Source organism: Poecile atricapillus, chromosome 3 (assembly GCF_030490865.1).
Source record: "Poecile atricapillus isolate bPoeAtr1 chromosome 3, bPoeAtr1.hap1, whole genome shotgun sequence".
Lineage (NCBI taxonomy): Eukaryota > Metazoa > Chordata > Aves > Passeriformes > Paridae > Poecile > Poecile atricapillus.
Genome location: NC_081251.1, coordinates 22,248,084 through 22,260,479, shown reverse-complemented (window position 1 = coordinate 22,260,479; position 12,396 = coordinate 22,248,084). Strand labels below are relative to the sequence as shown.

At 34.3% G+C, this 12,396-nt stretch overlaps 1 protein-coding gene across 1 annotated transcript in view; it reads left to right on the top strand.

Moving 5' to 3' along the window:
- CSMD1 (CUB and Sushi multiple domains 1) overlaps positions 1-12,396 on the top strand; it is a 1,087,660-nt gene that overhangs the window by 833,654 nt on the left and 241,610 nt on the right. Inside the window, exons 15-17 of the mRNA XM_058836707.1 lie at positions 989-1,183; positions 5,769-5,907; positions 10,412-10,599. Of these exons, the coding sequence (XP_058692690.1) occupies positions 989-1,183; positions 5,769-5,907; positions 10,412-10,599 (522 nt within the window). The remainder of the gene's footprint in view (positions 1-988; positions 1,184-5,768; positions 5,908-10,411; positions 10,600-12,396) is intronic.

The following is a 12,396-nucleotide window of genomic DNA, read 5'->3' as shown; positions in this document are numbered from 1 at the left end:
GTCTCTCCTGTTTGGGGAACCAGGCTAAGAAATATCTGGCCACAGATGGCACTCAGTTTTGTTTATAGAAAAATATATTACTAAACAGTACTCTCAATAGAAAACTAGTAACAGCATTGTCATGTAGAAAACATTTTTACATTTGCCATAGATTGCTAACTCTTTTTTATGACTTTTTATGAGTCATTCAAAGACACTACTTATACAGAAGTTATCATTTTAGCTGAAGAAATGATCTTCTAAGGTTATAGAAGTTAATTGACTATGAAGTTGTCTTTGAGACCTTTTGCAATGTTCCTGTATTGTGTCAATTAAAATAATAGTGTTTGAGGCCAAGGTGTTTTCTTGCATTATTTAGAAAGATTACCCACGTAAAGCTGGAATTCATTCATTTTAATGTTTTTTAAGTTTTAGATGCCTTAATTGGTCTTTTGCTTTTATTGGAAGGGATGATTTTTGAGTTTTGTCCTTTTAAAAATGGCAGGAAGAAAAAAGGGAAAGACTTTTCCTATTGCTTTATCATTTGGTAACTGTGAGAAGAGACAAATACTCACTTTGTTACAGCCTCCGTTCAGGTAGTTGAAGGGAGCAGTAGGGACTCCCCTCAGCCTACCTTTCTTCAGATTAAACAACCTAAATTCTCTCATGTTGGAGGCAAAACAGCTGGATTTTGTCCAGAGGAAAATATAGGCAAATTGTTCTTGTGTATCTAAGTCAGATGTATCTAAAAACTTCTGAATTCCAGCTGTGTTGCATGTGTGAATGTCATTGGGTTTGAAGTTGACTTTTTATTGAGAAATTTTCTATATTTTGAATTATACATTACTATGTTATATGTGTTACGTATTATTACAACTGTATTACAACTGAAATATTATTCTCCTCCTCCAAAAAAAGAAAAACCAAGATACAAAATTTAAAGGGATGGTTTTTATTACTCCCATTATTGTGGGTTTTATTACCGGTATTATTGCTATGTTTTTATCAGCCTTTGGTCAGAATGAGTGTCACGATCCAGGCATTCCTATAAATGGGAGGCGTTTTGGAGACAGATTCCTTCTGGGGAGCTCTGTTTCCTTTCACTGTGATGATGGCTTTGTGAAGACTCAAGGCTCTGAATCCATAACCTGTATTATGCAAGATGGAAATGTGGTATGGAGCTCCACTGTCCCACGTTGTGAAGGTAAGGGCACAATCTTTGCACCTACAGTTTAAATAATGACACTATTTAAATTTAGCTTACTTTTTACATTTTGCACATAAATAAGACTGCTTTACCTGAAGTTATTCATTCATCTTAACACTCTTCCAGTCAAATGAGAGCACAGTAATAGAACCAAGATAACCTGCTTTTATATTCTTGGAATAAATTAGCATTTTAAAAATCTGGTTGCTATTGTTTACAAGTTCTGATTGTCACCATCATTACTCGTTTATGAATTATAACTGCTATAACAGTTTTGGCTGTAGCACACTGAAGAACATAACTATTTACCACACAGGAAGTAAATCAAGCTTCTATATAGAAAGTCCTTTTTGAAAATTTCCCCTTTTAACTTTCTCAAAATGAAAGCACACATGTATTTCTGTGTGTAATATTATAACCTGCAGTACTCTTACTCCTGAGAAATATAGTGAAAACCAGAGCTATGTTTAATATTCATGATATTCCCAAAAATTTCCAAATTTATTTGCTTGCCCTTTTCTAGGTGAATAAACAGACTAAGATGAGCTCTACTTAGGTTTAATACTCTTTAGAATGAAATACAGTAAGAAGAATTTCTTGATGCTTAACTGATAGATCCTAAAGTCAAAGCAGATGAGTACATTTAGTAAATGACTAAAGTATGTTTTTTAAAAGTCATGTTCAAAATGTATACTTTTTTTAAAACAATACATACATAGGCTCTAACTTAAAAGATTTTTTTGAGAGAAACTAATCCAAACCTTCTAAAGCTCACATTTCCATTCATTTCAGTGTCATTGCAATTACTTAAGGATTTGGATCATATCACTTTCTTGTTATTTGGGCAATTTGTGAACTCAGTCCTCATAAGACTCTGCATTTCAAAGAAAATTTAGAAATACTGGAAACTCCCCACTCCCATGTCTGCAGTCTGTTAGAATAAGTGTATGTGAACAACTGGATGTTGTACTAGCAAAATTTCTTACCCTGACTAAAGCATGTTACACAGGGGAGCAGGGTTTTTCTTTCATTCTTAGAGCAAACCAAACTGAATCCAATGCAGGGAGTAGGGTGTTGTTTTTCATCAGAAGGTTTTTTTCTAATTTTGAATCTCTAAATTCAATTATTAAAGTATTCAGTGCAATCTTTGTGCAATTTTATTTTTGAAAATGCATAAAAAGGACTGCTGCTAAACACTTTGAAGGGAAAAAAAGAGAAAAAATTCTAGAAAATAGTTTTACAGAAAAATATATAGGTACCCCTCAGTTATAATTTTTTTGACCTTCTGGAATGTTTACTTGCTTTTAATGAGGAAAGGATTAAAATAATACACTGGTTTGGGATATATATATATATATTGTTCTTTATTTCTTTTATAGAAGGAAGTAGTTATGTTCAGGATATGTTCCCTTCTGATGTGGATTATCTTGATAATTGAAGGAGTTTCTGGACTTGGATTAAAGTATGGACTAAGAATCCTAAATATAATTTAGTTTGCTTCTAGTTGTCTGAGATTTCTGAACAACTGTTGTTTTTTGTTGCTGCTCTGCTCTGTATTTTTTTATTCATAACATTCTCTTAAGCAACACCTGAAATATGATGTACATGGAGAATTGTAATCAGTTGAGGATCAACAGTCTTATGACTGTTGTTGTTCATAGTAGGATGAAATTAAATATAAAAGAACACAATGAAATAAACTGATTTTCTCATTAACTATACAAACCTAATGTAACTGCCATTTTACTGGCCTTTCATTTTGCTTCAAGCAAAATTTGGTGTGTTTCAGGATTTGTGGGTTGCTTTCATTTCCCACTCATATCTGGAAAAATCCCAAGAGATATGTACAATTCATAAGTGAAATCAAATAACCTCTCATTAGTTTTTTTGTATTGCTAAAAACATTGAAATAAAACTAGGCATATTAATTTACAACTCACAAATTCATGTTGCCATCCATTTCTATATGGCATAGTAGGCTGGTTTGTCACTATTTAGAGAAACAGAAGAAATCTAGCAAGATTTCCTGCACTGAAATATGTAATTTTCTGCTAAAGATACCACTGAGTTCTTCTATAAGGACAATATAAATTATAGTAAGATAAATTTACCTGACCTTGAAAATGTTCCTGTGTTATGCTGTGCCATAGCCTTTAGTAAAACATTACATCCCAAGGCCGTGTGCCATGAGAGCTTAAATTTTTAAAGGACTCATGTTTTCCTAAATTTGTTCTGTCATTTCTGCTGTTGTTCAATCCTGCTCCAAAGTCCTTTAATTTTGCTCTGAAAAATGCTCCCTGTCTAGACTTGTCGTTTTCGTAGCCCTCTTGCAATACATTTTTTTAAAAAAAAACTTTTTATGGAGGAGGATCAGGTTAGAGAACATTTAAAGAAATTTGACATACAGAAATGGGTCTGATGGGATGCAGCCAAGAATTCTGAAGAAGCCATCCAATGACATTGAAAGGTCATTATCCATCAATATCTTGGGAAGCTGATTTAAACCAGGGAGATCCCTGATGACTGGAAGAAAGCAAATTTCAGTCTTGGAGAATGGAAAGAAGGAAGACCTGAAGAGCTACAGGTCTCATCTCTATCACTGGGAAAGGTGATGCAACAACACCATTTCCAAACCATGTGCTGTGGCTTAAACCCAGCTGGAAACTGAGCCCCATGCAGCTGTTTTTTTCCTCTCCACCCCCTCCTGTGAGAGGGAGACAAAAGGCAGGTATTCTGAATTGAGATAGGAAAACAGCAATGAGATAAGAACAACAATATTAGTAACAAAGTATACAAGAGAGAGTGATTTGCATACAAGAATGTGCTCACCCCCTGCTTGACTACCAACCAACCCAACCAGGCTCCACATCTGGGTGACCACCGAGACAAAATTCCCCCCCAGATCCTCCTGCTCATGTTTTTCCTCCACCCTGTGTCACATTCTCTTCTTTTTGCAAGTGAAGTTTCTGACTTCTGTCCCCCAGAGATAGTGTGAGTGTTATAGAATAACCACCCAGGTATGCCCACACAGCTCTAAAATCTGCCTCCTCAAGGCTACTGTGAGAAAATTAACTCAGTCCAAGCCGAAACCTGGATAAAATGAAGAAAACTATGGTGACTGGGAGTAATCAACATGGATTTATGAAGAGGAAATCATGCATGACCAACCTAATAGCCTTCTGCATTGAGATGAACTGTCTGATGGATGAGGGGAGAGTAATGGATATTTAGTTTTAGTAATGTGTTTGGCACCGTGTCATGCAAAATTCTCAATGACAAACTGATGAAGTAGGGACTAGAGAAGTGAACAGCAAAGTGGACTGAAAACTGAACTGTTTGGCTCATGGAACTGTAGGTGGTGTCACAAGATACAACTGGAGGCTATTTCATAGTGGTGTAGCCCAGGGGTCAATCCTCTCTCCAATACTGTTTAAAATCTTCAGTACTGAACTGAATGCTGGGGCAGAATGTGCTCTGAGCGAGTCTGCAGATAATGTAAAACTGGGGGGAGTGGCTGGTGTACCAGATGTTTGTGCTACTGTTCAGATGGACGAGAGAGGCAAGAGAGCTGGGCTGAGAATAAATGACAGATCTTTCCCATCTATTCAGCATTGGTGAGGGTATGTTGGGAGCACTGTGTGCACTCCTGGGATCCACACTATAAGAAAAATGTGGACATATTGCAGTGAGTCCAGTGAAGGGTCACAAAGTTAAGTAAGGACTTGGAGCATCTGTCATACAAGAAGAGGTTGAAAGAACTGTGCTTGTCTCAACTGGAAAAGAAAAGGCTCACGACTCAAGAGAGATCTCATCAATATGTACAGATAATTGATAGGACGGTTTAAAGAAGGTGGAGCTAGACTCTCCTCGATGGTGTAAAATGACCGGACAAGAGGCAGTGAATAGAAACTGAAATACACAGATTTCTGCTTAAATATAAGAAAAACCTTGCACTGTCAGAGTGATCAAGTATTAAAACAGATAGCCCAGAAAGTCTGATGAGTGTTTGACTTTGGAGGAAAGGCATGATCCTAACTGGACATAGTTCTGTGCAATCTGTTGTTTGAGCAGGAAGTGGACTACATGGTTTCCAGAAATCCCCTTCAACTTAAGCCATTCTGTGATCCAACAGAATACTTACAACTGCCAGTTCCACTGAGTTCAGTCATTGCTCAAAAAGGTGTCACAGTACAATGGTAATAATTACTTGGAACAATTTGTCTGATGTTTCCACATAAATGTGGAATCATAGTGTGATGTGTAAATCACAGGTGATGTGTGATGAGACAGTATCATTTTTTCAATATGATATTGTGTTTTTCAACAGAAGAAAGGCTGGAAGACCCAAGTGCCATGCTCTGTGTGTTAAAATATATAGAAAGTAATAAGTCTTGCTAAGATATATTACAGGCTTTTTGAGTCTGAAGAAAACAAAGTGCTCATAACACTGTGTTAAACTATTAAAACTATATTAAATTTATATTTCTATGCATTTTAATTTGACTTTCTGCAATTTCTTTAAATATATGATATATTAAAAATAATCTGTATATTAAAAATATATGTGTTTTGTTTCTTTCAGCACCATGTGGTGGACATTTGACAGCATCGAGTGGTGTTATCTTACCACCAGGGTGGCCAGGATATTACAAAGACTCACTTAATTGTGAATGGGTGATTGAAGCAAGACCAGGACATTCCATTAAGATCACTTTTGACAGGTGAGTATCATAAAGACAAACATGAACCAAAGTCTGAGCATAAATACTTATTTTATTATTGAAGAATAAGTATACACTTTAAGAACCCAAACCACTAAAAGGAACTTCATTGCAACACTCACAATACTATTCCTACAAGTAGGAAATTAAAGCTTTCTAATGTGCTGTTTGCTTCCATTGTACTCAGCAGGAAGTTCCAGAATTTTAAGATGCTTTTTTTTTTTTTTTCTTATTAAAGATTTCCTAGTATTTATAGGATTATACTTATTTGCAAGTTTTTTTTGGTTTTTTTTATGGTCAGAAGCCTGAGTTTCTGGGATGTCTTAAATGAAAATTGCAGTTTTAGTTATAAGAAGGAGCATTTAAATTTTATCAAAGGAAATGCATTGCCTGAAGTTGCAGATGGTTGAATGCATATGACCTTAACAGTGTGATGATAATATTTCTGAGAAAATTAATGAGAAACATAGACTTCTGTGATATGTGGTGCAGTTAAGGAACTTAATTTTCTGAATTTTAGACTGATGTGCAAACATATTTGCGGGTTTTCAAGCAAGCCGGGCACCCTGGCTAGAGCCAGCACGGGCGGCTATCCTCAGCCGTGCGGACCATGTCCCACAGCATCAATGTGATGGATGGCGTAAATGGCATTTATTACAGGGGAATTCTACATTTTATAGCCTAGGTTCATTGTGTTACTCCCTTCTGCTTACATCATCGTTAGGTGCTATTGGCTAATTGCAAGAGGTTTTACTATCCTAGACAATGGGGTGGGTTACTAGCTTTCCGTTCTTCCGCACCGCAAGGCATTAAACTACAACATATATTCCATTAGCAGAATTCTAGAGTTTCGTATGCAAATTGAACTGCAATGGAATTAAAGAAGAGCTTGGAGTTTACCCTGATATAAAATGGAGAATTCTGATCACATATAGTTTTTGAAGTACAGCAGATACACAATTTATCTACTTCAATTTTGTCTCAACATTCTTAGCAAATGGATTCTATTCCCATTTCCTAATTGTTTCAATTGCAAAACAGTATTAGCATTCAGCATGTTGGTTTTGGTAGACAAAGTGAAAACCTTTCCCAGTTTTCTTCGGAGGTTTATGGAGTTTTTCTGACAGGTTTAGAAAATTGTGTAACTTTACTACCTCATATTATAAATTGTACTAAAAGTGTTATACTTGTTAATAATAGTATGAAACCTTGTTTTGAAGTAAAATTATTTTCTTTTGTCAACATGAACACAAAAATTCCATGGAAAACCTTTTTATTGTTTACAAGAAAAACTGCCTTTGCTGTCTGATATAACATTACTAAACTATAAATCAGTAATTGATTTTATCAATTAGTGAACAAATAAAATATTTTTTTCAAGTATTTGGTCTAATTTGGGGAAAATGGAACCCTTTCATATTTTATAATATGACTTGCCTCAAAGACATACCTAAAGAATGAAGCTTTGTACAAATGTGATATTAATAATGTAAATTATCTCACTCATGAGCTAATGAAGCTTTAATGTTGCCAGACAAATGTGCCTTTCCAGAGTCCTTAGAAACTTTCCAGAAGTAGCAGCAAATGACTGCATGACCCCATGATTATTGTACATTGAAACATTTTGCATTTCAGATTGTGCCTAATGCCTGGAAGGGTAACAGAAAAGTAAAATCCAATTGATTCAAGTAATGAGGAAAGGGGTAGAAGAATAATGGCCGACCTGAGGATCTTTTGAATATTGATAAAAAATAGTTTGATAATTTATACAACTAACCTCTGTATCCAAAACCAAACCAACATGATGAAGAATAATATATCACAGCATCATTTAAGTATTTTTAAAATTTGGAGGACATCCTACCTCTTAGTAATATGAGTAAGCTAATAAACATTAAAATAAACTAAAACCACAAAAAGTAACCCCTAATTAGGTACTTTCAGTACCAATGAAGAACTTCCAATAACAAATTGTCTTGATTTATCACTTTAGGGAAATCGCAAAAAATAAAAATAAAAACCAACAATAAATCCTGTCCAATTAAAAAAAAATTAATTGCCTTAAACCCTTAAAATCAGACGAGTGAATTATAAAGTCACATTTGAGTTTGACATGAGCAGGAATCTACTGGGAATAAAAATCATTGTCAGCGTAGCAATCGCTGTTAAGAGTCATTTTCTGTTTTCTGTCTTCACCAAGGTTTTGCCATCCATTGTTGTCATACTGCCCTGCTAAGAAAACTGCAATTGCTGGCTGAGAGCACTTTATTCCTAATTAGTTCCCCTCACAAACATAACTGTCAAAATAATTGAACTATTCAATTATTGATCTTGAGTCTATTCATTATGAGTACAAATAAAGTATTTAAACCAGCCTAGCTGTATCTGTCTGTTTTCAACATTCTGCTGCAGGATAAATCAATGTATAACCTCTGAAATTATGGAAGGGTACTGAAAAACTGTCAAGTACTTTAGTGATGCCCTCTGTAACTTTCTGTTTTGGTAAATTAAGTAGAATTGGTGAGCCTTTTGAGACACAAAACCTCATGTGTTTATGCAGCTGAATTGTAGAAATAGTTTCCAACATGCTTCTTGAGTTTGTCAATCGTCATTCTCCCAGGTAATTATCAAAAAGGGCCAGGAGTTACTGTGTGCAAGCAACCATTCATAATAGGAAATTTGAATAGTATCTCCTTCTTTGAGAGGCTGAAGAATGTATTTAATAGTATGGACGTAGGCAATTCCATTCTACCTGATTTCACTGCCAGAAATGGGTCCTGAAAATGCCTAATGTATTAGCAAACCTGGAAGCCCTGCATTCCACTCTGAGTGGATAGAAAGCAGTAAAAGCAATCATCTGGATTTTATCCAGCTTATCCAAATAAAGTACCATAAATCTAGAGTTTTCTGTGTGAAGAACAAGGAATGATACAAATTGCCTAAGTCAGTTTCCCAGCAGTCATTAACTCTGATAGTGGAGCAAAAGCTTTCTGACTTCTGGCTGCGCTTTTGTTTTCAAGTAACTACGAGAGAAGAACTAGAAAGAATACTAAATACTTGCTAAAAATGACCTTGTTCTTACTCATATTGATGTGTCTGAAAATTTTTTTACAAGACCAATGCTATTTGTTCTGTAAAATATAATGACCTGGATGGAAGCTTGGTCATTCAGTCATCATTGCCGAATGAAGTATAAAGTTTATTGACACTTTGAAGGAATGTCACATACATTTCTCCTTCCTCAAGTGTTTAATATTTTACACTTTTCTTTAATTACAAGAACATAGTTTCTTATCTCTAGACCACTAAATGTGTCCCATATTGGCAGACAGCTAAGGGCATTCACTTTGAAAATAGTACTGTATTGCATAGGGATTCTGCGGCTCTCAGAAGTTGAACTAACAAGCCTTATGGGAATAGAAGAGAAAAATATCACAATATATGCATTTCTGAAAGATGAAAATAAGAATATTGAGTTTGCATGAAAATATGTTTAGAGCAGTGTAGATATCTGTATAATAGCACAAACTTCACTGACAGGAAAATTTTTGTATGCCTTGTTTAGATGCTACAGCATATCAGAATCTGATATAACCACAAACTGTCTTGAAAAGCATCTGATATTAAAAAGTGCCAGTTCAAGTTCATCTTGAGAAAGAGCAGATTTGTGCTGTTTGATTAGACAAGTAGTAGATGACTGCACACATATCCCATTATGAACTGGAGAAATGTGATGTGGTTTAGTATTGGCAGACACATTGACTCTGCTGTTGATTTTAAAGTTATTTTTTCTTGTAAATCAACCCTCATTAGTCTCTACTTTCTCTTCTTGTCTATATTATCTGGTTTTTTTGCCACACTAAAGTAAACTAAAAAGTCATGCTTATTATAACTGTAATGAATTTCAAAATGAAAGCTTGATTTAAATCTAGTATTTTTTACTGTTTTATTTCATAGGACAAAAATGATTACTTAAAAGTAAAGTAACAAGCTATTTTAGAATAAAATCTTTGGATAAAAAAAGAAAAAAATATAACACTTGGCTATCTATAAAACAGCTTTTGCCAAATAACAGATATCTAATAATGAAATTGTTGAGGTGAAATAATGAAGTGATAGTGAAGATGTTGCTAGGGTGTCCAACTATTTCTTAACCTGAGGGGACAAAAATTCTTGGATCTTCATAATGCAATTTTTTGTGAGAGAATTTTCATTTTTGTACCCAGATTTCCCACTAAATATCTTTCTGAAGGCCAGTCATATGGCTGATCTTAAGTGTACAATCCTTTATGAATTTTTTACGATACCACAAAACAAGGCAAGGAAGATGATCCATAAAGCCTTCTTTAATTGTTATTTTTAGTAGTACATGAATGGTTTACTGGCTATGTAATTTTTTTATGTATGGTATTCTTGATCAGTTATGAGTGGGTTGCATTTCTAACAGCTGAATATAATAACACCATTTTTCCATTCACCAGCTGACTTGCATATTCCTTTTCAGATTCCAGACTGAAGTTAATTATGACACTTTGGAAGTCAGAGATGGGCCAGCAAATTCATCACCATTAATTGGAGAATACCATGGAACACAAGCACCCCAATTCCTTATTAGTACTGGAAATTATATGTATCTGCTTTTCACTACGGACAACAGTCGTTCCAGTGTCGGTTTCCTAATTCACTATGAGAGTAAGTTTTGTATTTCTTGAATAGATTTTTATTTAATCTTGAAAAAGACCACTCAATTAGAAAATGAGCAAACAAATGGGAACAAATAAAATTTGGTAGTCATATTTGTGTGAGAGCAAATTATGATTACTTTATGCTGTACTGCCAGATAATTCTGGAAGTATTAATTTTGGAAATTTTTTCTTCATGAGTTCTTTTATATTATTCAGAGTCTTTACAGATCTAGTTGTTTAGTAAGATGAAAATTAATTTAATAAACTTTCCCTTGTGGCTAAAGATAAATTGTTTGGGTGTCTCCTATCTTCTAAGTTTCACTTTCGCTCTTTTTCTCTTTCTCTGGTCTTTGTAAGGTTGAACAGACTTGGAAACCATATAATGGTTCCAAAATGCAAATAATAATAATATCTCCATGTGAACTACAGAACCATCATAATAGCATTTTCTTTTAAATTAAGTGTGTAAAATGTCATATATTAAATGGTCACGCTGGTCTTTATATGATAATACAACCATTCACTTAATTATTTACTGAAGAGAGCTTATGTGTTTATTGTGGTTGTGCCAACCTAGTAATATCACTTTTATCCATTGTTCTTATTTGGAAACTAATCTGATTGCCATAAATTTGCTGTAATATTGAATATAGTCTAGTGTCCAGATATATTTTGTAGCCACATCAAAACTTGTCAAAATAGTAAAAAAAAGTTGTACAGAGAAAGTTTGCTAAACACTTTACACCTATGTCAGTGCATTTGCTCCACGTGACTTCTTAAGTTAATCAGAGCCTCATTGTTCATATTGTTTTTTCCTCACACTAGATTTCTCATAGAGCAAAAATTGTCTCCATTTTGCTTTGTGTTCTATATGTTCATGTAACACAGCTAAAATTTGCTGCAGTCTATCTTCTTGTACTAGTCAGCATCTGTCATCATGCTGATGTAGCATTTCTGTGATCTATTACTCTGTGTTGACAATTGTGTATATCGCAGAGAGAAAGCCATCACAATAACTAGTAACATGGGGGTGCTAAGCAGATAAACTCAGTGTTTTCAAAACCAGGTTGAAAGACCAAATGGAAGCCTTGAGTAAGGAGCACAGGAGACTCAAATTTTATTTTGATTTCTCTTGGAGGTTTCACTATAGAAGTTTTTATTTTTAAAGACATCACAACAAAACTTCTATTTGTTTCACATTTCTTACATTTGTAGAAGACAAGGTAGTCAATTTTAAGTTTTAAGAAAAGTATCTGAATATTTTCTTTGGAAGTTCAAATACCTGTCTTATTTGGAAGTACCTGAAAAATTTTCCACTTATAACTTTGATGATAAAGTAAATCACTGCACTGTGAAGCAGAAGGCTCTTAATCTTGCTTAAAATAAAAGGTTTAATAGAAGCTAAACTGAGTGGAATCTGAGATGGCAGTAATATTCTGTTAAGCTAAAATATGACTATAGTATAGCTTTAATAAATATGTAACCCATTAAAGGTACTGTGAAGGATGTGAAGATTATTTGTTCATTCCTCTCCTTAAATTTCAGTCATTCAGCCTTTTGATGACACTTCAAACATAGCTAATGCAAGACAGTGCAGATTAACACTTATGCATCTAAGCAAAAAAATAATGAAGTGCCTAAAATATTACTTAAATAAAACTACTGATAAAATATCCAATTTTTCTTAAAAATAATAAATCTTTATTCTTTTGGCAAGTGTGCTTCCTACCTCAATTACTTTTCTCTGATCTCTCAGCTTCCCTAGTTATGTGTTTTGGGTAGGGTTTGTTTAGCTGGTTGGTTG